The 26,381-nt window shown below is 47.9% G+C and overlaps 3 protein-coding genes across 7 annotated transcripts; 2 read left to right on the top strand and 1 right to left on the bottom strand.

Moving 5' to 3' along the window:
* Window positions 1–750: 750 nt before the first annotated feature.
* LOC110495599 (cyclic AMP-responsive element-binding protein 1) lies at window positions 751–8,610 on the top strand. 4 transcript variants are annotated; one of them, XM_036982445.2, is made up of 8 exons: window positions 751–1,015; window positions 2,695–2,820; window positions 3,631–3,777; window positions 4,946–5,049; window positions 5,269–5,414; window positions 5,852–6,034; window positions 6,217–6,373; window positions 6,621–8,610. In XM_036982445.2, exons 2-8 carry the CDS (start codon window positions 2,734–2,736, stop codon window positions 6,763–6,765), a joined length of 969 nt encoding a protein of 322 aa, XP_036838340.1. In that variant the 5' UTR covers window positions 751–1,015; window positions 2,695–2,733; the 3' UTR covers window positions 6,766–8,610. The 4 variants fall into 4 exon arrangements, with proteins under 4 accessions (XP_036838340.1, XP_036838339.1, XP_036838341.1 ...); XM_036982444.2 differs by having other exon boundaries at window positions 770–1,168; XM_036982446.2 differs by having other exon boundaries at window positions 814–1,159.
* On the bottom strand, window positions 8,488–10,652 carry LOC110512356 (protein N-lysine methyltransferase METTL21A). The gene is made up of 3 exons (XM_036982450.2): window positions 10,344–10,652; window positions 10,022–10,133; window positions 8,488–9,288 (listed from the first exon to the last, which is right to left on the bottom strand). Exons 1-3 carry the CDS (start codon window positions 10,488–10,490, stop codon window positions 8,888–8,890), a joined length of 660 nt encoding a protein of 219 aa, XP_036838345.1. The 5' UTR covers window positions 10,491–10,652; the 3' UTR covers window positions 8,488–8,887.
* Window positions 10,651–18,453, top strand: LOC110512355 (cyclin-Y-like protein 1). Of its 2 annotated transcripts, none has more exons than XR_016488302.1 (10): window positions 10,651–11,576; window positions 12,149–12,223; window positions 13,986–14,026; window positions 14,163–14,260; window positions 14,349–14,384; window positions 14,954–15,005; window positions 15,096–15,238; window positions 16,530–16,696; window positions 17,606–17,768; window positions 17,960–18,453. XR_016488302.1 is itself a non-coding variant. In XM_036982443.2 (10 exons), the coding sequence occupies exons 1-10, from the start codon at window positions 11,414–11,416 to the stop codon at window positions 18,074–18,076; spliced, it is 1,032 nt and encodes a 343-aa protein (XP_036838338.1). In that variant the 5' UTR covers window positions 10,651–11,413; the 3' UTR covers window positions 18,077–18,453. The 2 variants fall into 2 exon arrangements, 1 of the variants encoding a protein (XP_036838338.1); XM_036982443.2 differs by having other exon boundaries at window positions 15,096–15,215.
* The last annotated feature ends 7,928 nt before the right edge of the window (window positions 18,454–26,381 follow it).

The raw sequence follows: 26,381 nt of genomic DNA, 5'->3' as shown, positions 1-26,381 counted from the left end.
GTACGTTCTCTTAATCTGCAATAGCACCCTCATAGATATCATCCTAACCAACCTGCGCTCCAAATACACCTCTGCTGTCTTCAACCAGGATCTCAGCGATCACTGCCACATTACCTGCGTCCGTAACGGGTCTTCGGGCCAAACGACCACTCCTCATCACTGTCAAACGCTTCATAAAACACTTCAGCGAGCAGGCCTTTCGAATCGACCTGGCCCGGGTAACCTGGAAAGATATTGACCTCATCCCATCAGTAGAGGATGCCTGGTTGTTCTATAAAAGTGCTTTCCTCACCATCTTAAATAAACATGCCCCATTCAAAAAAATGTAGAACCAGGAACAGATATTGACCCGACTGCCCTCGACCAGCACAAAAACATCCTGTGGCGTACAGCATTAGCATCGAATAGCCCCCGCGATATGCAACTTTTCAGGGAAGTTAGGAACCAATATACACAGGCAGTTAGGAAAGGAAAGGCTAGCTTTTATATCCCTCACAATGATACTAAAATATATCTAGCCCATGAGCAAATTGGTTAGGGAACATTTGGAATATACATCTTGATTTATCACTAGTGACAATTATGTACAAAATAGTCTATTTAAGATTCTAGAATCAGTTCTACTGGCAGTACAATGCTGTTTTTAGCATACTGCTCATGCTTCCTAATATATAACAAAGATGTTATAGTTTCTGTTTTATAAAACGTCTTTGATTGACAGCTGTTCATTTCTCGACTGACACATTTTAAACATGCGCACTTTTATTTAGGCCTACATTTCGTACACTTCCGCCAATGTTCGTCATTGTCGGTATTCTTCGTGTGGATTTCGTCATTTTCCGTTCGAATTCGAGCCCTGTCGATAGAACTGATTTTCGTCGTCTCCCTCGTTCTCCGTGTTGTTGTTCATCTCGGTGACGCGACAGAGGTGTAGCCTGACGCGGTCTCTTACGTGTCGGTCTGAATAAAAGTGGAGCTCGGAGGACCCGGGAGTGACGAAGCGAGTCTGTGTCGGGTAAGCATCCTATGCGGAGAGGGGGATAGAAGAAAGCCCTGGTGTGTTGGAGAAATCGCTCCAAATCTAACAAAGAGATCATGGCGGCGGTGTTGCAGAGCCACACGATGTTGAGTCAGTCTACAAAGCTAGCCAGCCAGCTATGTGAGAATGGTACTGGAAAAATGGGAGTGAGGCTTGAGTCCTCGAGTAAAGATTGCAACCACAGTAATTAATAGCATCAGCATGTTGGCTAACAGACCTAGTTTGGCCATCTCGCTACATAGCCAGCTGGCAATCACAAAAAAACATGTAGGTTCGAATGCCTAACTTGCTAAGCTAACTAGCGGTATAGAATGATAGCCCAGCCCAATAATATCTGGCTTAGCTACAGACATTTCCCTCCCAAAGAACTAGCTAACGTTAGCTTGCAAGATAGTCCGTCTGCAAACACAGCGTGGTTGTCTTGGATAAGCATACTACATTAGCAAACTTAGATAAAGACATCAATTAAAGTGTCATATCTAGCCAACGTTAAATGAACCACATGCAAATGAATTGATTGAGCTAAAACTCTTGATTTTTACCGCATGGGACTCATTTGTATATTTACGTTAGCTAGCTAGCTGCTATGGCTAGTTAGCCAGGTTGTCGATATTAGCTAGCTACCACAAATATTTAATATAACGAGCAACAATATGAACATGGATACATTTCGTACCATTTGGTTGAAAATGTGTTTTTCTTATCTATTAGTATAGCTAGGCAAGTGTCAGCTAGCTACTGTTTTCTTTGTAGCTAACAATGCTATATACTTTGCTAGCTAACTACTTGGAAAAGGGCGGCAATAACGGTATCGTGTTAGGAAATGATGTGCTGCATATTATACTGTAAATTGAAAATACACTTAAAAGTAGTGTTGTCAAAATCATTACGTTCATGCAATGTTGGAACTTATTAGATAAACATTGAGCAACACATTTTTACCTTAGGAACGTTACTTATGGTTTGGGATAGTATCTCCCATACTTTCAGATAGTCACACGTAATACTGCATGTCTGGTGTAGCCTACAATCACTTAAACAAACCTGGTCTGGTATGAATAGACAGAGGCACAAAAGCCACGACCTGAAACATCACAGTCAGTGCATAACATCACTTAATCAGTGCTCTCCAACCCTGTTCCTGGGGAGCTACCATCCTGTAGGGTTTCACACCAACCTTCTTCCTGGGGAGCTACCATCCTGTAGGGTTTCACACCAACCTTCTTCCTGGAGAGCTACCATCCTGTAGGGTTTCACACCAACCTTCTTCCTGGGGAGCTACCATCCTGTAGGGTTTCACACCAACCTTCCTGGAGAGCTACCATCCTGTAGGGTTTCACACCAACCTTCTTCCTGGGGAGCTACCATCCTGTAGGGTTTCACACCAACCTTCTTCCTGGAGAGCTACCATCCTGTAGGTTTTAGCTCCAACTGTAATCCAATGCACCTGATTCTAATAGTTAGCTGGTTGATGAGCCGAATCAGGTTAGGTACAACTGGGGTTGGAGCGAAACCCTACAAGATGGTATCTCCAGGAACAGGATTGGCGTGAACCTACACAACTTTATCTCTCCAGAAACAGGGTTGGAGAGCCCTGAATTAAATCCACCCCCATATCAGTATTTTACATTTTGTGTAAAAACGCACATTCACAGGCTCTCCAGAGTTCTCCACCCGCCATTCCAGCCAACTAAATGACCATGGAAGCGGGAGCCGATACACAGCAGGGTGGTGACACAGCTGTTTCTGAGTCTGAGGCCCAGCAGATCACACTGGCCCAGGTACAGTACCCTCATCAACATTGCCAGGCACTTGAATCAAATTAAACTTTATTGATCCTCTGGTGGAAATTCTTTACGAGGCCCTACTTTTGGTGTACATGTATGGTTGTGTTTACACTGGCAGCCCAATTCGGATGTTTTCCCCACCAATTTGTCTTGACCAATCACATCATATCTTTTTAGAGCTGATATGATTGGTCAAAAGAAAGCTCAGAATTGAGCTGCCTGTGTAAATGCAGCCTATGCGTGTAGGGAGCCTCCATGTGTGGGCTGCATTCAGCAGGGCACAACATTGTAGAATGTTCATAAATAAATATGTTTTGTAGAAGAGCAGAACTGTTCACTGACATGAAGAATAATCAATCACTTCTATTCATGGTCTTTGATTGTAACCATTATGTGGATTTTGGGCTCCCGAGTGGCGCAGTGGTCTAAGGCATTGTATCTCAGTGCTAGAGGTGTCGCTACAGACCCAGATTCGATTCCAGGCTGTATCACAACCGGACATGATTGGGAGTCCCATAGGGCGGCGCACAATTGGCCCAGCGTCGTCCGGGTTAGGGTTTGGCTGGGGTAGGCTGTCATTGTAAATAAGAATTAGTTCTTAATGACTTGCCTAGTTAAATAAAGGTTAAAATGATGGACCAGTTTCCCAAAAGCATCTTAAGGCTAAGTCCATCGTTAGACCCATAGGATCCTGTTGTGCTAAAATGGACTTGGCCTTAAGATGCTTTTGGGAAACCGGGCCCTGGAACGAGCATGTATAGCCCACACTCATAAGCCGTTTCTAAATCTGCGTCCCTGCTGCAGGTGTCTATGGCAGCAGGACAGGTCTCCTCCAGCGGCCCCACAGTCACCCTGGTGCAGCTGCCCAACGGTCAGACGGTTCAGGTCCACGGGGTCATCCAGGCCGCCCAGCCCTCGGTCATCCAGTCGCCTCAAGTACAGACTGTTCAGGTGAGCCCCATTCCTCCCTCCATTACAGTAGTCTATTGTGATGTACATAGTAAGGTACATGCAATAGGCTTTGGTAGTAGGCAGCAACAGGTCTATATTTGACCTGTACTGTTGGAGCTTTAAGAATTTCACTGTACCCTTCAATTACATGTGTGACCCTGTGCATGTGACTAATGAACTGATCTAATCTATAGCAGAGAATCTCTCAGATGGCAGCTATTTGAGGGTTGGTGTGGGTCACATACAGTAATATAACAAATCAATGGAACATTATTGGATGTTGTATAGGTATTACTGCATTTCCAATAAACTGCAGGGTGTCTATGTGCTTTGGTGATGAAATTTCACTTAATGTTATATCCCTGTAAAATGAATTACTGGGAGTTTTATATATATATATATATATATATATATATATATATATATATATATATATATATATATGACTCTCTATTTTCATAGCTTATAGTTTATTTGCTGTTAGTCAGCACCTCCACACAAAATCATTTTCTCTGGGTGTGTGCCAGCTATGCTTTTTATTAGACTTGTGTTATAAAACCCATTTTACCAAGACAAGTATGATTCTTCGTGTTCTGAATGGTTCAGTTGGGTCTTTCTCTAACATATCATGAACATATCTAAAAGGTTGGATTTCATAACCTAATACATCTGATAATAAGCAGCAGTGCAAGTTTCCTGTAATGATTTTTGAGAATTTTTCGTTTTGTGGTCAAAGTTGTTTCCGTGGGTCGCAAAAAAACTCAATTAGCATGAGACAAGCTGAAATAAATGTAAAAGGCTTTGGTAAAAAAATAAAAAATTGGGGTATATGCTTATTGCTCTGACATTTCAGAGCTACGCTTGTTTTTGTGAGGTATCTTGGGGAAATGACAGGAATTTTGAATGAATATGAAAAGTGGATATCCATCTTACCTCTGTTTCATGTCCTTTGGATTCTAGAAGAAAGATCAGTTCAACGGGAAAGTGATTTTCCAGATTTTTTGCCACTTTTCTCTCTCTGGCCTCGATTGATTTAATCACCCTAATTCTGACCATCCTACAAGGGTAAAATCTTTCCAATGGATTATATTATTTACCCATTGGTCAAAAAAAAGTGTTTTTGATTGGACGCCCTATAAACTGCAACTCTTGTGTTTGACCTTGTCAGATTTCAACAGTTGCAGAGGATTCCCAGGACTCCCAGGAGTCGGTGGACAGTGTGACAGACTCTCAGAAGAGGAGGGAGATACTTTCCAGACGTCCTTCCTACAGGTACCGCTCCTCCACAGGGCCACTGTCTCAGCCTCAGGGTGGCAGGAAAAAATCCCAATCTGGCAACATGACTGTCATGTTGACTCAGTGTTGCCAAATTGGGATTCTTTTTTTAATGCAGATTGGGTGCCATTTTGGATCTGATTGGGCTGTGAATGAAATCTGATGACACATTGACTGAGAGTCCGAGACATTGATTGTGATTGTTATCCCTTGCAGGAAGATCCTAAACGACCTGTCGTCTGACGTGTCTGCGGTCCCGCCGATCGAGGAGGAGAAATCGGAGGACGACTCGACCCCCGCCATCACCACCGTTGCCATGCCCACATCATGCCCCATCTATCAGACGGCCAGCGGCCAGTACAGTACGTAACCCCTACCTATTCAATCGTCAGTTTTATCGCTCCGGGGGGGGTCCCGTAGGTACTTCCACCAATCCCCTCTACATGGGAAAATGCTTAACTGACCCAAGGTCAGCATCTAGGGGCAACTTCACCCGTACTCCAGTTTCATCATGGCCATATGTGAAGAGTGCCTGCTTGTTCTGGTTTGGACAAGCTTAGTTGGCTTTCTTACTTTATATTTGATGAGTCGTGTATGGTCAATGACTATAGTGGAAATAGGGTCATGTTCAGTAGGGAGAAATGTTTGAATGAAACGGGAAGGTTCTACCTGAACATGTCCAATAATGACAATGTTAATTTTCCGTTTCGCTATGGTGTGCCTTGCTGAACATGACCGAGCAGACCGTAGTAATGTTCCTAACCTGACGATCATCCATTAACCCCTCCCCCCTCTTCAGTTGCCATCACCCAGGGCGGCGCCATCCAACTGGCCAATAACGGTACAGATGGCATGCAGGGGATGCAGACCCTGACCATGACCAACGCGGCGGGCGCCCAGCAGGGCACCACCATCCTGCAGTATGCCCAGACCTCCGATGGACAGCAAATCCTGGTGCCCAGCAACCAGGTGGTAATGCAAGGTGAGAACCTCTTGGACCATGGGAGGCCCCAGTCGCAATCAAGTTTTGGTTCTTACTGGGTGCCCGTCAGTTGTTCTGCTCGTACATTCTAAACAGAACCGTTTTCCTGCATACGCAGTCACACAACAACACAAACAACTCCTGTATGCCAACAATTTCTTGACGTAAACACTGTTTCCCAGCTGCCTCTGGAGAAGTGCAGACCTACCAGATCCGTACGGCCAACACCAGCAGCATGACTCCTGGGATGGTGATGGCCTCCTCTCCCGCCTTGTCTGGCCAGGAAGGCCCAGAGGTAGTCGTCACCCGTAAGAGGGAGGTCAGACTGATGAAGAACAGGTAGGTGGAGTAGAGGGTATAGATACTGTTAACTAGGGTTATGTTGATCACTTTAATGAAGGCTGTTGGGTGAAATGGTAGACTACATCCTATAATGTAGGTGTACATTTAGCATGTTGTTGATATGGAACTCCTATGTCTATACCTACACAGTAAAGCTGAGGTTAAGTGAAAACATGGTGATCGTGTTAAGATTTGCTTTGCTGAGCCAGACATACTGTACTGACTCCGTGTGTGTGTGTGACAGGGAGGCGGCCCGGGAGTGTCGCAGGAAGAAGAAGGAGTACGTCAAGTGTCTGGAGAACCGTGTGGCCGTTCTGGAGAACCAAAACAAAACCCTCATCGAGGAACTGAAGTCACTTAAAGACTTGTACTGCCACAAATCAGAGTAGTGCCCCCCCCCCCATGTACAGAGACTCACCACAGAGCCATGCATCTGGCACCACCCTCCCTCCCCCATTTATCCCTTTCTTTTTAAAAAGCTCTACCAGTCTATAAGACCTACAGAAAGAGGAAAAATAACAACACAATTTCTCCACTTTTTCACAAGTATCCCTTTAAAAGGATGACATGAGTACCCCTAAAAAGGATGGCCTCATAGGTACCCCTTAAAAGGATGATGAGTACTTTCCATCATGAGTACCCCTAAAAGGATGAGGTGGAGCACACTGTTTGTCCACCAATAGAATGGAGCCCCTAGTGGAATCTTCCAGTGGTAGGTATCGTGTCTATCCACGACACCACTGCTGCTAACTAACCAGTAGTCCCCAGTCTCAAGATGTCAGATACCAGGAAAACACCAGCCGTGGAGGACTAGGACCCCTCTGCCCACCATGAACTACCCTATACAACTATTGAGTTTGGACCGTCACCTGGCAACACACGTTGAAAATGATTTTGGAAAAATGGTCATCTTTTTGAGTGCTACACTATTCAGTATTTAGGCTGATGATTGCTTTAACTCTTCTGTTACTTACTAACACTTTATGTGGACTGTAGATCCCAACCACTGTCAGATGAAATGTATTATCTTTGAGCTTGAGTTGGGTTATCATGTATTGAATTTTTCTGCTTGCCAACTTTTGTTATTCAGCATTGCTAAGTCGGGTGTTTTGGGGTAGGAGATGGATTGTGGGTGGATTGTCTGCATCAACTAACAGGCATTAAAAGGTAACCTCAGCGATATGACGTAGATGCAGAATGTAAACAGCATAGTGGGTCAATTTCCACAACTAAGAGTGTTGAAGCGAGAAGCTCAACTCCGCTGTTTTGGTGCCGTGGCTACCACTACAACGTGAAGCGCTACTGTGTGATGGCAAAGTGTTGCATCTCGCTCATCTCAATATCTCCGGTGCTGCTCGGGGGGGAAAGTAATTTCGCTGAGTACCTTTTTAAAGAGTTGTGCTAATGTAAACTGAGCTACCACACAGCTGACAGGAGGAATTGTGAAATATGACTGAAGGGTAGACTATGGGTGTTGTATAGTGTGCTTTTAGGCATTCATGTAATGTATACGATGTCTGAGGCAGTGTGTGTGTTTGAGTCTCCTTGTTTGTTTCTCCATGGCCTGAACAGGCATAAGGCATAATCATATTGGAGGATATCCTAACTTCCACTTAATCATGCATTGACATCCATGGGATTGTAGAGTGAAAGTTAGGATTAGCCCCACAATCTCACTTTTTCATCTGTTGTGCCTCAAAACACTTCTGATAGAACAAGGGAAGAAGCATTTTTTTATCATGTAGTTCGTTAAAAGGGATAGTTTGCTTGGATCTGCAGTGATGACGTAGACCCATCGCTGACATTTAGACTGACAACTCGGTCAACAAACGTGGGATTTACACCAGGGGTGCGTTCAGCAGCTCACAACACTGTGGAACAGATCCAAATGTTCAGCTAGAACTGTTTTGTAGAACAGACATGCCTTTCTGACATGTAAAAGAAGGATTCATGTCAACTATATTTCTATCGGCAAAGGTCCATAACATTTGCTTACTGAACCCGGTCTTCTGTTTGATTGGATAACGGAATGCCATATTGTATTATTTAGTTTTTACGTAGCCATCTGTCATAACATATGCATCTTATTTTTAAAACACTTGCCATTTCTGTTCATATTTTGTAAACGTTGTATTTCTTAATGTCAGCATTCACTTGTATGAAAAAAGCAAAACAATTATATTACAGATTCTACTATTTGTTTTTGGCAGCTGTTAATAAATGTGTTTCTGGTATTATTTTTCACATGTCTTAATTTGTTTTCAAATCCATTTTATCAAAAAAGGATGAATGAAATTAAGACAATTACAATCACCCATAGTAGCTGGGTTGTAGCTCCATATTTTCTCCCTACTGGACACAACCCTGCATGAAACAAAACCATCCTCCATGAACCCATCTCACTGACTGTCCATTCATGAGTAGTAGCTCCCTGAACCATCAATGATTGACAGCACATTGATCCATCCACTGTGATTCAAACCCCTCACATCCCCCATCAGTCACTGGTTCCTACAGATCTCTCCTTGCTGGAAGCTTCACAGCCTTGTAGATGTGAATGTCTCTTTCCTTGTCATAGTGCACCTCGTGTACTGTGAAGCGCTGGTTCAGCATGCTCAGGAAGTTAGTGTCTCGCTCGTAGCGGATCTTGCAGGCCAGTAGCACTACACTACTCTCTGAGCTGAGGTGCTCCATCGTTTGCAGTAATGATGGAAATGTGTCTTCCAGGTAAACAATGTCTGCTCCCAGCACTATGTCAAAGCCTCCTGTGGGATAGCGCTCCAATCCCTGGCCCCAGGTCAGTTCTGAGACCTTCACTGCTCCTAGCCGATCCGGGGGAATGTTCTCTTTCACATTGGCTGCAAGGAAGCCCAAGGCAGGCTCACGGTCTGTGATGGTCACTTTTTTGGCACCTTTGGACAGAAGGCTTGCACGGTTAGCACATGTAAAAATGTGACTAACAATTAGTAGTTCTAACAGTTGAGCCTGATCCACACTATAGGGCCAACCCAAACAGTTCTGGCTCTGATGGTTTATTTTCACATTGTCCTTTCCAGAATGGTTCCAGCAACTATATAGTAGTCAGGCCAGCCCACATCAGCTCAACTATATAGTAGTCAGGCCAGCCCACATCAGCTCAACTATATAGTAATCAGGCCAGCCCACATCAGCTCAACTATATAGTAGTCAGGCCAGCCCACATCAGCTCAACTATATAGTAGTCAGGCCAGCCCACATCAGCTCAACTATATAGTAGTCAGGCCAGCCCACATCAGCTCAACTATATAGTAGTCAGGCCAGCCCACATCAGCTCAACTATATAGTAGTCAGGCCAGCCCACATCAGCTCAACTATATAGTAGTCAGGCCAGCCCACATCAGCTCAACTATATAGTAGTCAGGCCAGCCCACATCAGCTCAACTATATAGTAGTCAGGCCAGCCCACATCAGCTCAACTATATAGTAGTCAGGCCAACCCACTTCAGCTCAACTATATAGTAGTCAGGCCAACCCACTTCAGCTCAACTATATAGTAGTCAGGCCAACCCACTTCAGCTCAACTATATAGTAGTCAGGCCAACCCACTTCAGCTTGGTTTGGCCCTGTAATGCAAGTCTCCTACCAGTTTCTTATGTGAGTTCTTACCTAGAAGAGCTGCCACGATGCCCACCAGTCCAGTGCCTGCCCCCAGCTCGATGGCAACCTTCCCTGTCAGCTCGACCTGCCCCAGCTCCAGGTACATACACATCACTACCGCCTGACAGAGAAAGGAAAACATAAGATGTAAGGAGAGAACAGTATCGGTAAAGTGTGGCAGAATCAATCGTTCCATAGTTGGCTACATCTTTGTCACACTCAAGAAGACGACCGTAATTCAACAGATGATTGAATAGTTCATATTGGAATAAAACATATTTAAAAAATGCTGCAAAGTATGTACAGTCGTACACCAACGATGGTCACTCACTGCATCCCAGACGACAGCAGCTACTCCGAGTTTATTCCAGTCCTGAGTTAGTCTGACATTGTGGTCAGCAAAATGGAACTCGGCAGACGAATTATGTAGTTTTGAGAGCACGGGCAAATAATTCCCATCATATGGTACAAGCGCCATAGTCAAAAGAAGACCATGGAAATGTAATATAATATGTAACTTTTAGTAAGCTTGAAATTCATACCTCGCTGAACGATTTCTTATGAGGAAGTGGAAAAATCTATATTCTCGCGATAATAAAATCGTAGAGCTGACACTTGTCAAATGACAATGTTCACCAATCTCTGTCAAATAACAATTATTATTCTTGGTAAACAGCCAATGGTAATTGACGTGCGTCAAAATGGGCCGTTCTTGAGGGCGTTCCTTCCTAGTTGGCTTTGGCTGGAGTGGGAATCAGCTGTTAGCAGGCTAGCTTGTCGTCTCAAATCTGAGCATTATACATTTCTGTGTACGGTGAACGACCATACCTAGAACATTTGCTGAGACGAAGGAATTCGGCATATTCTCTGACTGCAATGCAGCGCAAGAATAGCTAGATCAAGTGGACCGGCATAAATAGCCAGTTAGCTGACGCCTGGATTAGCGTTAGCCGGGTGTAGGGCTAGCTAGCAAACTACGTCTGGTTTATGAAGACCAGATTTATGTTTTTTAACGTATCAGCTGTCTAGCAGCTTCAGCTAGGCTTTTTAAAACTGAGTATAACGTGTTGCTATTAACGGTTAAACCGGTGTCCTAGCGTTGCCAGCCTTTGGATTAGTTTAGTGGTCAAGCCTGTATCTGGCCGACGTATCAATGCGCTACTCGCCATGCCTTTGCGCACACGCCCTGAACAAGACAGGGATTCAACTGTTCAGTTTGAATTGTGTGTTGTAGATATGAACCCCGATATGTGGCTGCTACTCATGTATTTAAAATTGAATGTGTCATTTTGAGACCAGACATCACTGACAGTGGTTCTGTCTGATGTTATAGACGAGTGGACGGTTCTTTCAGATATCTGGGGTGTAGTCAGTAGTAGGACTTTAGCAAATTGTTTAATCATGGGGGCTACAGTGTCATGCTGCATGTCCCCCGGCGGGAGTCCAAAGCTTGCAAGGAGAGCAGTCGAGCTCGACGACTACCCAATAACCACCACTGGCGACGACGTAAGCGAGGACACGGGCACCTATCTGCAGCACATCAGCGATAGAGAGGTCCCGGATGGTAGGTGTACTTTTTGGATAAGCTGGAGTGGAGGGGTATACGTCATGGTCACGCCTCTCTGAACAGCCAAGACATGCATGAAAGGGGAAAGGAAGATATTGCTTGCTGTTAACGCACAATGCATACATCACACACCAGTTTATGACCTGTTGCACTATTGATTGTTCAGTCATATTGGTTCAGCTATTCCAAGATATCCTGCAGAGTAACCAGCATTGTTTTGGCTTCAGCTATAGCCTGCAGAGTATCTAGCGTTGTTTTTGCTTCAGCTATAGCCTGCAGAGTATCTAGCACCTCTCTGATTCAGAGGGGCTGAGTGAAATGCGGATGACACATTTCAGTTGAATACGTACAGTTGGACAACTGACTAGGTATCCCCCTTTCCCAGAGTATAGTGAGTGTCATGATATCAAGTCACAAGGTGCACCCCCAGAAGTAATGATCTGTAATCAGTCAGTAGTATACTGTATCTCACTCTGTTTTCAGATACACATGGTGCATATAGTTGGGATACGTGTGCATTTCTTGTGGTGTTGGTGATAAAATAGGTGTGTATTTCTTGTTTCTTTCAGAATTGGCGCAGGAGTCGAACCCATCCGATAATGCCAGAGCCAGCACAATCTTCCTCAACAAGTCTCAGACTGATGGTAAGTGTGTAGCGGTATTGTTAGATGGGTAAATAAAATAATTTTTGTTCTGGTGCCAGGCAGGCAGGTATTAACCCTGCTGAAAGGCAAATAATAGGATAGATCGTTCTGCTATCAGAAACACACATCAGCAGAAGAGACTGTCTAGAGTGAAGACTGTTGGTCAGATGGCAAGTAGAAAGGATAAGAGACACCATATAAAACACATGTCACAGCACAGCGGTAACCCAACCAATAATACCACCTACAATAATAATGGCAGAGCAATTTAAAAGGCAACTTCATTGACAAACAATTGACAAGAAAGAACCCACTCATAACCCTTAGAGAATTTGCAATATTCGCTATTACCTCCCAGTGAGGGGGGGGGTTGTTCTACTCTTCTCGGCCAAATGTCAGTAGGTCCACACCAAATCAATACAGTTCAAACAACAACCTCCCTTTAACTACAATGTCAACCCAAACATGTCTGGCAGGTCAGTAGTAGTCCAGCGCCACTGAACATCAAAGGGACTGCATTGGGGAGGAGTGCTGCAGTGTAAAGCACAGAGAGGAGAGGAGGGGGTCTTAGCTGTTGCACGGATTGTCCGTCGGATACACCTGATGGTTGGTTTGTTTGTCAAGGCTTCGCAACAATGTTGCTACCACTCCATGTGATCAATGACAGGAGCGCTCCCAAAAGATACACCCCCCACCAAGAGAGCTCACACTGTCGTTCCACCTCACACCGGGGTTCCACCCCCCCACCTAGAGAGCTCACACCGGGGTTCCACCCCCCCACCTAGAGAGCTCACACCGGGGTTCCACCCCCCCACCTAGAGAGCTCACACCGGGGTTCCACCCCCCCACCTAGAGAGCTCACACCGGGGTTCCACCCCCCCACCTAGAGAGCTCACACCGGGGTTCCACCCCCCCACCTAGAGAGCTCACACCGGGGTTCCACCCCCCCACCTAGAGAGCTCACACCGGCGTTCCACCCCCCCCACCTAGAGAGCTCACACCGGGGTTCCACCCCCCCACCTAGAGAGCTCACACTGGGGTTCCACCCCCCCCACCTAGAGAGCTCACACCGGCGTTCCACCCCCCACCTAGAGAGCTCACACCGGCGTTCCACCCCCCACCTAGAGAGCTCACACCGGCGTTCCACCCCCCACCTAGAGAGCTCACACCGGCGTTCCACCCCCCACCTAGAGAGCTCACACCACCCCCCACCTAGAGAGCTCACACCACCCCCCGACCTAGAGAGCTCACACCACCCCCCACCTAGAGAGCTCACACCGGCGTTCCACTTCAACACTTTACGAAGCTGAACATAAACAAGAGTTCTGCAGAGTTGCACACAGTGTCAAACTGCCGCGCCAACCGAGAGCTCTCCACAGAGCGCCGGAAGAGCTATCTTTATCTCCCCCTTCCTGACTGCTGATGCGCTCTTAAAGTGGCAGTGCACAGTGAAGGCTCCGTGCAGCATGTCGCCACAAGTGGCATGGGGATCTTCTACTTCTCATGGCTGTATCCTCTGGTTATCATGGATGTCATGAATAGAGTTGACATGATTTCTTATTCTACATGTCAGAGGGGCACGCTTGTTCTACGTAATATATTTCTTTATCTGAACGTCCCACAACGTTGTGCCATGCAGATCACGTCCCAGGTCTGGACAACAGGAGAGTCTAATGGTCACAGTCAGATTATTCAACATGTTATTCTACACGTTCAGGGAACTACCTGACCTAAGATTTGTCTGACTTTTTTTCCCCTCCAGTGCGGGAGAAAAGGAGAAGTAACTACTTAAGTAATCATCACGTGAGTAAATCCATCTGTCCAGTCGAGCGTTACTATGGCTACCCATGGACATCCACTGATCCTAATGCAGAGATGTCAGGAAGTGATGCTGTGTTTTTCCCTGTTCCATGGACTAACAACTACTCCCTTTTCCTAGACGTCTCCTGGGTTATCTAAAAAGTACAGCTCCTGCTCCACAATATTCCTTGACGATAGCACGGTCAGCCTGCCCAACCTGAAGAGTACGGTCAAATGGTGAGACCTCCTTACCTCCACACACACGGCAGAGCAGAAAAGAGGCGGTCATTGTAAGGACTCACCGTCTTGTCTCTCTCTGTTCCAGTGTCACGTTGGCGATATACTATCACATAAAAAACAGGTAGGTTTTAGCTGTCATTCATTTCATGAGGAAAATGATATAGAGACGTGGTGAGGTAAATGGAGGAGTTTTGTGTTGATGATTTGTGTGACATGGTATCATGGTAATGAAGGTGTGTTGATTTGTGTGACATGGTATCATGGTAATGAAGGTGTGGTGATTTGTGTGACATGGTATCATGGTAATGAAGGTGTGGTGATTTGTGTGACATGGTATCATGTTAATGAAGGTGTGGTGATTTGTGTGACATGGTATCATGGTAATGAAGGTGTGGTGACATGGTATCATGGTAATGAAGGTGTGGTGACATGGTATCATGGTAATGAAGGTGTGGTGACATGGTATCATGGTAATGAAGGTGTGGTGACATGGTATCATGGTAATGAAGGTGTGGTGACATGGTATCATGGTAATGAAGGTGTGGTGACATGGTATCATGGTAATGAAGGTGTGGTGACATGGTATCATGGTAATGAAGGTGTGGTGACATAGTAACATATTATGGGAGTGGTCTTTCTCTGTGTGTGTGGGCTTGTAGCAGTAGTTTTCAGTCTTTTTTCCCTCATCAGGGATTCAAACCGTTCTCTGGACATTTTTGATGAGAAGATCCACCCATTAACGGTGAGTAGGTGGAAGAAGACTGTATACTGTATGTCTGTGTGCACACCAAACCTCCTGTCAGACTGACTGGCCAGGCCTCCTCTTCCTCAGAGAGAGAAGGTTCCAGAAGACTACTACAGCGTGGACCCTGAACACAAGCTCATCTACCGCTTTGTCCGCACGCTCTTCAGCTCGGCCCAGCTGACTGCTGAGTGTGCCATCGTCACCCTGGTACGTATGCCATCGTCACCCTGGTACGTATGCCACCGTCACCCTGGTACGTATGCCACCAGTCAGTTGCCCCACCACGTATGCCACCAGTCAGTTGCCCCACCAGTCAGTTGCCCCACCAGTCAGTTGCCCCACCAGTCAGTTGCCCCACCAGTCAGTTGCCCCACCAGTCAGTTGCCCCACCAGTCAGTTGCCCCCACCAGTCAGTTGCCCCCACCAGTCAGTTGCCCCCACCAGTCAGTTGCCCACACCAGTCAGTTGCCCCCACCAGTCAGTTGCCCCCACCAGTCAGTTGCCCCCACCAGTCAGTTGCCCCCACCACGTATGCCACCAGTCAGTTGCCCCACCAGTCAGTTGGCCCCCACCAGTCAGTTGGCCCCCACCAGTCAGTTGGCCCCCACCAGTCAGTTGGCCCCCACCAGTCAGTTGGCCCCCACCAGTCAGTTGGCCCCCACCAGTCAGTTGCCCCACCAGTCAGTTGCCCCCACCAGTCAGTTGCCCCCACCAGTCAGTTGCCCCCACCAGTCAGTTGCCCCCACCAGTCAGTTGCCCCCACCAGTCAGTTGCCCCCACCAGTCAGTGGCCCCCCACCAGTCAGGTGGCCCCCCACCAGTCAGGTGGCCCCCCACCAGTCAGTTGGCCCCCCACCAGTCAGTTGGCCCCCCACCAGTCAGTTGGCCCCCCACCAGTCAGTTGGCCCCCCACCAGTCAGTTGGCCCCCCACCAGTCAGTTGGCCCCCCACCAGTCAGTTGGCCCCCCACCAGTCAGTTGGCCCCCCACCAGTCAGTTGGCCCCCCACCAGTCAGTTGGCCCCCCACCAGTCAGTTGGCCCCCCACCAGTCAGTTGGCCCCCCACCAGTCAGTTGGCCCCCCACCAGTCAGTTGGCCCCCCACCAGTCAGTTGGCCCCCCACCAGTCAGTTGGCCCCCACCAGTCAGTTGGCCCCACCAGTCAGTTGGCCATCACAGGGAGTTTCACTTTGGGCATGTTTAGTAGTTAAGTGTTGTGGCGCGTTGAGACCTGACGTGAGTAAAAGAGACGCTTGTTCTGCATAATAATCTATTGTCTCCTGATGAACACCTGGCCCTGGTAACGGTGTTACTGTGTCCTGCTGAACACCTGGCCCTGGTAACGGTGTTACTGTGTCCTGCTGAACACCTGGCCCTGGTAACGGTGTTACTGTGTCCTGCTGAACACCTGGCCCTGGTAACGGTGTTACTGTGTCCAGCAGTGTCCGATGAGACCGTCTCATTTACTGTGTCCAGCAGTGTCCGATGGGACCGTCTCATTTACTGTGTCCATCCTTCCCCAAGGTGTACCTGGAGCGTCTGCTGACCTACGCTGAGATGGACATCTGTCCCTGCAACTGGAAGCGGATCGTACTGGGAGCCATCCTGCTGGCGTCCAAGGTGTGGGACGACCAGGCCGTGTGGAACGTAGACTACTGCCAGATCCTCAAGGACATCACCGTGGAGGACATGTCAGTGTCCCTCTGTCCTGTCCACTCACCTGTCCCCCTGACTGCTCACCTTCACAAGTCACCCCAACCTTTAGGCATTAGACCTGAGGGTTGGATAGGTGTAAGCAAGAGGGACGACTACCATCATCCTTACAGCTCTCCAATCCTCTCATATCTAAGTGCTTAGGGCAGGGGTATTCAACTCTGACCCTACGAGGTCTCGGAGCCTGCTGATATTCTGTTCTATCTGATCATTAATTGCACCCATCTGGTGTCCCAGGTGTCTCAGTCCCTGATTTAGAGAGAACAATATAAAAAAGCAGTGGGAAGTGGCTTGGAGGTCCAGTTGAATTTGAGGGGTGTCAGGGTAGTTTTAGGATTCAGGCTGTGGGTCTCCCATAAGGCCCCCTGTCTTACCACTGTGGGCTTCTTACCACTGTGGGCTTCTTGTGGCACATCCTTGTTCAAAGGACTATATTCATACAATATAGTAGATTGATGCCGCTGACAAATGTCTCCATAGAAGTGTGCAGGAATTTATTGTTTTGGCTCACCCAAGAGTGAACTGTGAATAAAAATATATAAATCTCAATATTATGAGGCGCATTGTTAAATTGGAACGTTGCCATGTGGGTCAAAACTCATCATCTTATGTAAATCAATAAAATTAGATTTTGATTTTGCCTTGCTGGCCAGGTACATCTCAAAAGTCTTCCCTCGATTCCTTGCGTCCTCAACCCTCTCCCCGAGAACTCACTTCCCTCTGACGTTTTGAAAAGGAGGCTGGGAGAGTATGGAGGATAAGACTGCTGAGATTTATGCTCTACCCCTCTCTCTCTCTACCTGTACCCCTCTCTCTCTCTACCTGTACCCCTCTCTCTCTCTGCCTGTACCCCTCTCTCTACCTGTACCCCTCTCTCTCTCTCTCAGGAATGAGATGGAGAGGCACTTCCTGGAGCTGCTTCAGTTCAACATCAACGTGCCGGCCAGCGTCTACGCCAAGTACTACTTTGACCTGCGCTCCCTGGCCGACGACAACAACCTCAACTTCCCCCTTGAGCCACTTGACAACCAGCGAGCCACTAAACTGGAGGTGAGGAGAGCTTCTAGGACGGCAGGAATGAAAACACTGCTACTTGGCAAGAGGGGAGTTTAATGGTTGTCCTGGTTGACTTGGTCCTGTTCAGAAACAACCCCAGCCCCTACTCCCCTACTATCATGTAGTTACTAAAAAATTGTTCCCAGGCTATCTCTGGGCTGTAATAAGTGTTGTTGCGTTCCCAGGCTATCTCCAGACTGTGTGAGGACAAATACAAGGATCTGGGCAAGGTGACCATAAGGAGGTCCCTCAGCGCAGACAATCTGGTGGGTGTCCGAACCACCCACGCCGTGCTGTCCTAAAGCTGGACCTGCTACACACACAGGACAGGCTGAGGATGCACCGAAGGTCTTCCTAAACTAGACACTCACTGGCACCATCGACACACACAGCTGGTCCCAAATCACGCCCAGATCTGTATGGTGGCAGCTCCACCACTGATACTTACTCATACACTCCAGATCTGCAAGAAGGGATGGAGTGTCTGACACCACACACTGACCATGGTGAGGAAGCCTCTAACTACCCTGTGGTGTAGTTTGGCACACGGACAGATGGTGATGTAGGGCGGTTTTCTTTGCTTACTGTGTAGGCCCTTTAGCTGGGAAATGTATCGGTTTTTAATTGAACATATTTTCAGTTGCTGTTTATTTCAAATAAACCGTAATAAACTATCAAATCTGTGTATGGTGTCTCATTTCTAGATAAGATGCATGATGTTATGGTGTCAGTCCTGGGTTTACTTTAGCCTGTCTGTGGTGCCAGCTGGGTGGGGTTGGCAGTTCTGGGTTTACTTTAGCCTGTCTGTGGTGCCAGCTAGGTGGGGTTGGCAGTTCTGGGTTTACTTTAGCCTGTCTGTGGTGCCAGCTAGGTGGGGTTGGCAGTTCTGGGTTTACTTTAGCCTGTCTGGAGTGCCAGCTAGGTGGGGTTGGCAGTTCTGGGTTTACTTTAGCCTGTCTGGAGTGTCAGCTGGGTGGGGTTGGCAGTTCTGGGTTTACTTTAGCCTGTCTGGAGTGCCAGCTGGGTGGGGTTGGCAGTTCTGGGTTTACTTTAGCCTGTCTGGAGTGCCAGCTGGGTGGGGTTGGCAGTTCTGGGTTTACTTTAGCCTGTCTGGAGTGCCAGCTGGGTGGGGTTGGCAGTTCTGGGTTTACTTTAGCCTGTCTGGAGTGCCAGCTGGGTGGGGTTGGCAGTTCTGGGTTTACTTTAGCCTGTCTGGAGTGCCAGCTAGGTGGGGTTGGCAGTTCTGGGTTTACTTTAGCCTGTCTGGAGTGCCAGCTGGGTGGGGTTGGCAGTTCTGGGTTTACTTTAGCCTGTCTGTGGTGCCAGCTGGGTGGGGTTGGCAGTTCTGGGTTTACTTTAGCCTGTCTGTGGTGCCAGCTAGGTGGGGTTGGCAGTTCTGGGTTTACTTTAGCCTGTCTGGAGTGCCAGCTGGGTGGGGTTGGCAGTTCTGGGTTTACTTTAGCCTGTCTGGAGTGCCAGCTGGGTGGGGTTGGCAGTTCTGGGTTTACTTTAGCCTGTCTGGAGTGCCAGCTGGGTGGGGTTGGCAGTTCTGGGTTTACTTTAGCCTGTCTGGAGTGCCAGCTGGGTGGGGTTGGCAGTTCTGGGTTTACTTTAGCCTGTCTGGAGTGCCAGCTGGGTGGGGTTGGCAGTTCTGGGTTTACTTTAGCCTGTCTGGAGTGCCAGCTGGGTGGGGTTGGCAGTTCTGGGTTTACTTTAGCCTGTCTGGAGTGCCAGCTGGGTGGGGTTGGCAGTTCTGGGTTTACTTTAGCCTGTCTGGAGTGTCAGCTGGGTGGGGTTGGCAGTTCTGGGTTTACTTTAGCCTGTCTGGAGTGCCAGCTGGGTGGGGTTGGCAGTTCTGGGTTTACTTTAGCCTGTCTGGAGTGCCAGCTAGGTGGGGTTGGCAGTTCTGGGTTTACTTTAGCCTGCCTGGAGTGCCAGCTGGGTGGGGTTGGCAGTTCTGGGTTTACTTTAGCCTGTCTGGAGTGCCAGCTGGGTGGGGTTGGCAGTTCTGCAGCTGTTCTATTGGTTTCATGTGCCAGGTTAAGCTCAATCAAGCCCTGTATTTGAAATTACTTCAAATAAATTGGGCTGATTTTATTTTCCCATTGGTTTTTCATAGATTAGACTGGAGAAGCGTAGGCTCCATAAGCAGTCTGATGGTTTTTAGAGTCAGACCAACCCACGACAGAACATACTCCAGATTCACACGTTTATTATTCTCTACCTGGGTTACAGGCTACATAGTGTAACATGCCAGAATTAGACAAGGCAATTTTTTAAAAATAGAATCGCATGTACACTGATCCATTCAGTTGATTTATTAGGTATATAAGACAAAGGCCATTCGATAAATGGGATGCTACAGGTAGATTATGGTTAACACATTTGCAGGGAAAAAACAAGATAGTGAAAGGACAATGTGCTGCTGTAATTACTAGAACCCACCACATGGAGGCAGAAGAGGCTACAACAGTGGTCTCTAAAGTGGTAATTGCACCTTTTAAAGAGGCACTCAAGTCTCAGTAGGTGGTCCAGGTAAGTAATCACAGCACAAGTGGTGGTGGGGGGGGGGGGGGTCTGTATTGCTCGTCAAGCAAGGGGGAGAATGATGAAATTCTCGATTCCAATCAGACCAACTCAGTTAACACTATTTTCCTCACTTTCACCCTTTGTATTCTTGGGATATCAATTTAACAGGAAAAGTAAAACATTGAGTGGTGACACCTCTCAATTCATCTGGGCTTTTTAAACTGACTTCATATTAAAAATCTGCACATAATCATAAATGGGTAGTGAAATTCCTTCATCCTAACAAGGCGTTACTGTGTCCATAAAAATTTCAAGAGTGAAATGTCCTTTTAGGAAGGCCACTTTAAATAAAATGACAAATAGCAATTCTCCATCTTTATTCCGTATAGAAGAATACCATGCCACTTATCTCCAGGTTAATGACGTGATTGGATTCCTAACCATTATGTTTCAGGTTAAGAACATACTAGCAAAACATGCCATGTAAAAATTCTAGAGACATATTGAGCTGTCCCCCCCCCCCCCCCCCCCCCAGATAATTTAAAAAGTTCCAACTTCAGGGGAAATCTCCTGCAATGAGTCTAGAATGAGAAGTAGGAAATATAATACAAAATACTTCTATATTGCCACAATTTGTTTAAACATGTCCTTATGTGAAGACAATAGTTTACATCATTTACAATGTTCAATAAGTTAAATTAACGTCCATCTAGTTTCCGTCGGCCACTCTGTGGAGCACCATGAGTCTGACAAGAGCCCATCCAGTCAATCTCTGTGGAGCACCATGAGTCTGACAAGAGTCCATCCAGTCAATCTCTGTGGAGCACCATGAGTCTGACAAGAGTCCATCCAGTCAATCTCTGTGGAGCACCATGAGTCTGACAAGAGCCCATCCAGTCAATCTCTGTGGAGCACCATGAGTCTGACAAGAGCCCATCCAGTCAATCTCTGTGGAGCACCATGAGTCTGACAAGAGTCCATCCAGTCAATCTCTGTGGAGCACCATGAGTCTGACAAGAGTCCATCCAGTCAATCTCTGTGGAGCACCATGAGTCTGACAAGAGTCCATCCAGTCAATCTCTGTGGAGCACCATGAGTCTGACAAGAGTCCATCCAGTCAATCTCTGTGGAGCACCATGAGTCTGACAAGAGTCCATCCAGTCAATCTCTGTGGAGCACCATGAGTCTGACAAGAGTCCATCCAGTCAATCTCTGTGGAGCACCATGAGTCTGACAAGAGTCCATCCAGTCAATCTCTGTGGAGCACCATGAGTCTGACAAGAGTCCATCCAGTCAATCTCTGTGGAGCACCATGAGTCTGACAAGAGTCCATCCAGTCAATCTCTGTGGAGCACCATGAGTCTGACAAGAGTCCATCCAGTCAATCTCTGTGGAGCACCATGAGTCTGACAAGAGCCCATCCAGTCAATCTCTGTGGAGCACCATGAGTCTGACAAGAGTCCATCCAGTCAATCTCTGTGGAGCACCATGAGTCTGACAAGAGCCCATCCAGTCAATCTCTGTGGAGCACCATGAGTCTGACAAGAGCCCATCCAGTCAATCTCTGTGGAGCACCATGAGTCTGACAAGAGTCCATCCAGTCAATCTCTGTGGAGCACCATGAGTCTGACAAGAGCCCATCCAGTCAATCTCTGTGGAGCACCATGAGTCTGACAAGAGCCCATCCAGTCAATCTCTGTGGAGCACCATGAGTCTGACAAGAGCCCATCCAGTCAATCTCTGTGGAGCACCATGAGTCTGACAAGAGCCCATCCAGTCAATCTCTGTGGAGCACCATGAGTCTGACAAGAGCCCATCCAGTCAATCTCTGTGGAGCACCATGAGTCTGACAAGAGTCCATCCAGTCAATCTCTGTGGAGCACCATGAGTCTGACAAGAGTCCATCCAGTCAATCTCTGTGGAGCACCATGAGTCTGACAAGAGTCCATCCAGTCAATCTCTGTGGAGCACCATGAGTCTGACAAGAGTCCATCCAGTCAATCTCTGTGGAGCACCATGAGTCTGACAAGAGCCCATCCAGTCAATCTCTGTGGAGCACCATGAGTCTGACAAGAGCCCATCCAGTCAATCTCTGTGGAGCACCATGAGTCTGACAAGAGTCCATCCAGTCAATCTCTGTGGAGCACCATGAGTCTGACAAGAGTCCATCCAGTCAATCTCTGTGGAGCACCATGAGTCTGACAAGAGCCCATCCAGTCAATCTCTGTGGAGCACCATGAGTCTGACAAGAGCCCATCCAGTCAATCTCTGTGGAGCACCATGAGTCTGACAAGAGCCCATCCAGTCAATCTCTGTGGAGCACCATGAGTCTGACAAGAGTCCATCCAGTCAATCTCTGTGGAGCACCATGAGTCTGACAAGAGCCCATCCAGTCAATCTCTGTGGAGCACCATGAGTCTGACAAGAGCCCATCCAGTCAATCTCTGTGGAGCACCATGAGTCTGACAAGAGCCCATCCAGTCAATCTCTGTGGAGCACCATGAGTCTGACAAGAGCCCATCCAGTCAATCTCTGTGGAGCACCATGAGTCTGACAAGAGTCCATCCAGTCAATCTCTGTGGAGCACCATGAGTCTGACAAGAGCCCATCCAGTCAATCTCTGTGGAGCACCATGAGTCTGACAAGAGTCCATCCAGTCAATCTCTGTGGAGCACCATGAGTCTGACAAGAGCCCATCCAGTCAATCTCTGTGGAGCACCATGAGTCTGACAAGAGTCCATCCAGTCAATCTCTGTGGAGCACCATGAGTCTGACAAGAGCCCATCCAGTCAATCTCTGTGGAGCACCATGAGTCTGACAAGAGCCCATCCAGTCAATCTCTGTGGAGCACCATGAGTCTGACAAGAGCCCATCCAGTCAATCTCTGTGGAGCACCATGAGTCTGACAAGAGTCCATCCAGTCAATCTCTGTGGAGCACCATGAGTCTGACAAGAGCCCATCCAGTCAATCTCTGTGGAGCACCATGAGTCTGACAAGAGCCCATCCAGTCAATCTCTGTGGAGCACCATGAGTCTGACAAGAGCCCATCCAGTCAATCTCTGTGGAGCACCATGAGTCTGACAAGAGTCCATCCAGTCAATCTCTGTGGAGCACCATGAGTCTGACAAGAGCCCATCCAGTCAATCTCTGTGGAGCACCATGAGTCTGACAAGAGTCCATCCAGTCAATCTCTGTGGAGCACCATGAGTCTGACAAGCGTCCATCCAGTCAATCTCTGTGGAGCACCATGAGTCTGACAAGAGTCCATCCAGTCAATCTCTGTGGAGCACCATGAGTCTGACAAGAGCCCATCCAGTCAATCTCTGTGGAGCACCATGAGTCTGACAAGAGCCCATCCAGTCAATCTCTGTGGAGCACCATGAGTCTGACAAGAGTCCATCCAGTCAATCTCTGTGGAGCACCATGAGTCTGACAAGAGCCCATCCAGTCAATCTCTGTGGAGCACCATGAGTCTGACAAGAGCCCATCCAGTCAATCTCTGTGGAGCACCATGAGTCTGACAAGAGCCCATCCAGTCAATCTCTGTGGAGCACCATGAGTCTGACAAGAGCCCATCCAGTCAATCTCTGTGGAGCACCATGAGTCTGACAAGAGTCCATCCAGTCAATCTCTGTGGAGCACCATGAGTCTGACAAGAGCCCATCCAGTCAATCTCTGTGGAGCACCATGAGTCTGACAAGAGTCCATCCAGTCAATCTCTGTGGAGCACCATGAGTCTGACAAGCGTCCATCCAGTCAATCTCTGTGGAGCACCATGAGTCTGACAAGAGTCCATCCAGTCAATCTCTGTGGAGCACCATGAGTCTGACAAGAGCCCATCCAGTCAATCTCTGTGGAGCACCATGAGTCTGACAAGAGCCCATCCAGTCAATCTCTGTGGAGCACCATGAGTCTGACAAGAGTCCATCCAGTCAATCTCTGTGGAGCACCATGAGTCTGACAAGAGCCCATCCAGTCAATCTCTGTGGAGCACCATGAGTCTGACAAGAGCCCATCCAGTCAATCTCTGTGGAGCACCATGAGTCTGACAAGAGCCCATCCAGTCAATCTCTGTGGAGCACCATGAGTCTGACAAGAGCCCATCCAGTCAATCTCTGTGGAGCACCATGAGTCTGACAAGAGTCCATCCAGTCAATCTCTGTGGAGCACCATGAGTCTGACAAGAGCCCATCCAGTCAATCTCTGTGGAGCACCATGAGTCTGACAAGAGTCCATCCAGTCAATCTCTGTGGAGCACCATGAGTCTGACAAGAGCCCATCCAGTCAATCTCTGTGGAGCACCATGAGTCTGACAAGAGTCCATCCAGTCAATCTCTGTGGAGCACCATGAGTCTGACAAGAGCCCATCCAGTCAATCTCTGTGGAGCACCATGAGTCTGACAAGAGCCCATCCAGTCAATCTCTGTGGAGCACCATGAGTCTGACAAGAGCCCATCCAGTCAATCTCTGTGGAGCACCATGAGTCTGACAAGAGTCCATCCAGTCAATCTCTGTGGAGCACCATGAGTCTGACAAGAGCCCATCCAGTCAATCTCTGTGGAGCACCATGAGTCTGACAAGAGCCCATCCAGTCAATCTCTGTGGAGCACCATGAGTCTGACAAGAGCCCATCCAGTCAATCTCTGTGGAGCACCATGAGTCTGACAAGAGTCCATCCAGTCAATCTCTGTGGAGCACCATGAGTCTGACAAGAGCCCATCCAGTCAATCTCTGTGGAGCACCATGAGTCTGACAAGAGTCCATCCAGTCAATCTCTGTGGAGCACCATGAGTCTGACAAGCGTCCATCCAGTCAATCTCTGTGGAGCACCATGAGTCTGACAAGAGTCCATCCAGTCAATCTCTGTGGAGCACCATGAGTCTGACAAGAGCCCATCCAGTCAATCTCTGTGGAGCACCATGAGTCTGACAAGAGCCCATCCAGTCAATCTCTGTGGAGCACCATGAGTCTGACAAGAGTCCATCCAGTCAATCTCTGTGGAGCACCATGAGTCTGACAAGAGCCCATCCAGTCAATCTCTGTGGAGCACCATGAGTCTGACAAGAGCCCATCCAGTCAATCTCTGTGGAGCACCATGAGTCTGACAAGAGCCCATCCAGTCAATCTCTGTGGAGCACCATGAGTCTGACAAGAGCCCATCCAGTCAATCTCTGTGGAGCACCATGAGTCTGACAAGAGTCCATCCAGTCAATCTCTGTGGAGCACCATGAGTCTGACAAGAGCCCATCCAGTCAATCTCTGTGGAGCACCATGAGTCTGACAAGAGTCCATCCAGTCAATCTCTGTGGAGCACCATGAGTCTGACAAGCGTCCATCCAGTCAATCTCTGTGGAGCACCATGAGTCTGACAAGAGTCCATCCAGTCAATCTCTGTGGAGCACCATGAGTCTGACAAGAGCCCATCCAGTCAATCTCTGTGGAGCACCATGAGTCTGACAAGAGCCCATCCAGTCAATCTCTGTGGAGCACCATGAGTCTGACAAGAGTCCATCCAGTCAATCTCTGTGGAGCACCATGAGTCTGACAAGAGCCCATCCAGTCAATCTCTGTGGAGCACCATGAGTCTGACAAGAGCCCATCCAGTCAATCTCTGTGGAGCACCATGAGTCTGACAAGAGTCCATCCAGTCAATCTCTGTGGAGCACCATGAGTCTGACAAGAGCCCATCCAGTCAATCTCTGTGGAGCACCATGAGTCTGACAAGAGCCCATCCAGTCAATCTCTGTGGAGCACCATGAGTCTGACAAGAGCCCATCCAGTCAATCTCTGTGGAGCACCATGAGTCTGACAAGAGTCCATCCAGTCAATCTCTGTGGAGCACCATGAGTCTGACAAGAGCCCATCCAGTCAATCTCTGTGGAGCACCATGAGTCTGACAAGAGTCCATCCAGTCAATCTCTGTGGAGCACCATGAGTCTGACAAGAGCCCATCCAGTCAATCTCTGTGGAGCACCATGAGTCTGACAAGAGCCCATCCAGTCAATCTCTGTGGAGCACCATGAGTCTGACAAGAGTCCATCCAGTCAATCTCTGTGGAGCACCATGAGTCTGACAAG

The sequence above is a fragment of the Oncorhynchus mykiss genome, chromosome 18 (assembly GCF_057628025.1).
Source record: "Oncorhynchus mykiss isolate SJ-2025 chromosome 18, ASM5762802v1, whole genome shotgun sequence".
Lineage (NCBI taxonomy): Eukaryota > Metazoa > Chordata > Actinopteri > Salmoniformes > Salmonidae > Oncorhynchus > Oncorhynchus mykiss.
Note: the sequence above shows the minus strand (reverse complement) of the source record. Positions and strands in the feature narration are given on the sequence as shown.

Excerpts from the sequence above, each read along its gene's own strand:
- LOC110495599 (XM_036982445.2), top strand. The coding sequence starts at position 2,734 with ATGACCATGGAAGCGGGAGCCGATACACAGCAGGGTGGTGACACAGCT. Across the intron at positions 2,821-3,630 it reads AGCAGATCACACTGGCCCAG|GTGTCTATGGCAGCAGGACA; the intron begins GTACAGTACCCT and ends TCCCTGCTGCAG. Across the intron at positions 6,374-6,620 it reads GTCAGACTGATGAAGAACAG|GGAGGCGGCCCGGGAGTGTC; the intron begins GTAGGTGGAGTA and ends TGTGTGTGACAG.
- LOC110512355 (XM_036982443.2), top strand. The coding sequence starts at position 11,414 with ATGGGGGCTACAGTGTCATGCTGCATGTCCCCCGGCGGGAGTCCAAAG. Across the intron at positions 14,027-14,162 it reads ACTACTTAAGTAATCATCAC|ACGTCTCCTGGGTTATCTAA; the intron begins GTGAGTAAATCC and ends CCCTTTTCCTAG. Across the intron at positions 14,385-14,953 it reads TACTATCACATAAAAAACAG|GGATTCAAACCGTTCTCTGG; the intron begins GTAGGTTTTAGC and ends TTCCCTCATCAG.
- LOC110512356 (XM_036982450.2), bottom strand. The coding sequence starts at position 10,490 with ATGGCGCTTGTACCATATGATGGGAATTATTTGCCCGTGCTCTCAAAA. Across the intron at positions 10,134-10,343 it reads CTGCTGTCGTCTGGGATGCA|GCGGTAGTGATGTGTATGTA; the intron begins GTGAGTGACCAT and ends TTTCTCTGTCAG. Across the intron at positions 9,289-10,021 it reads CATCGTGGCAGCTCTTCTAG|GTGCCAAAAAAGTGACCATC; the intron begins GTAAGAACTCAC and ends TTCTGTCCAAAG.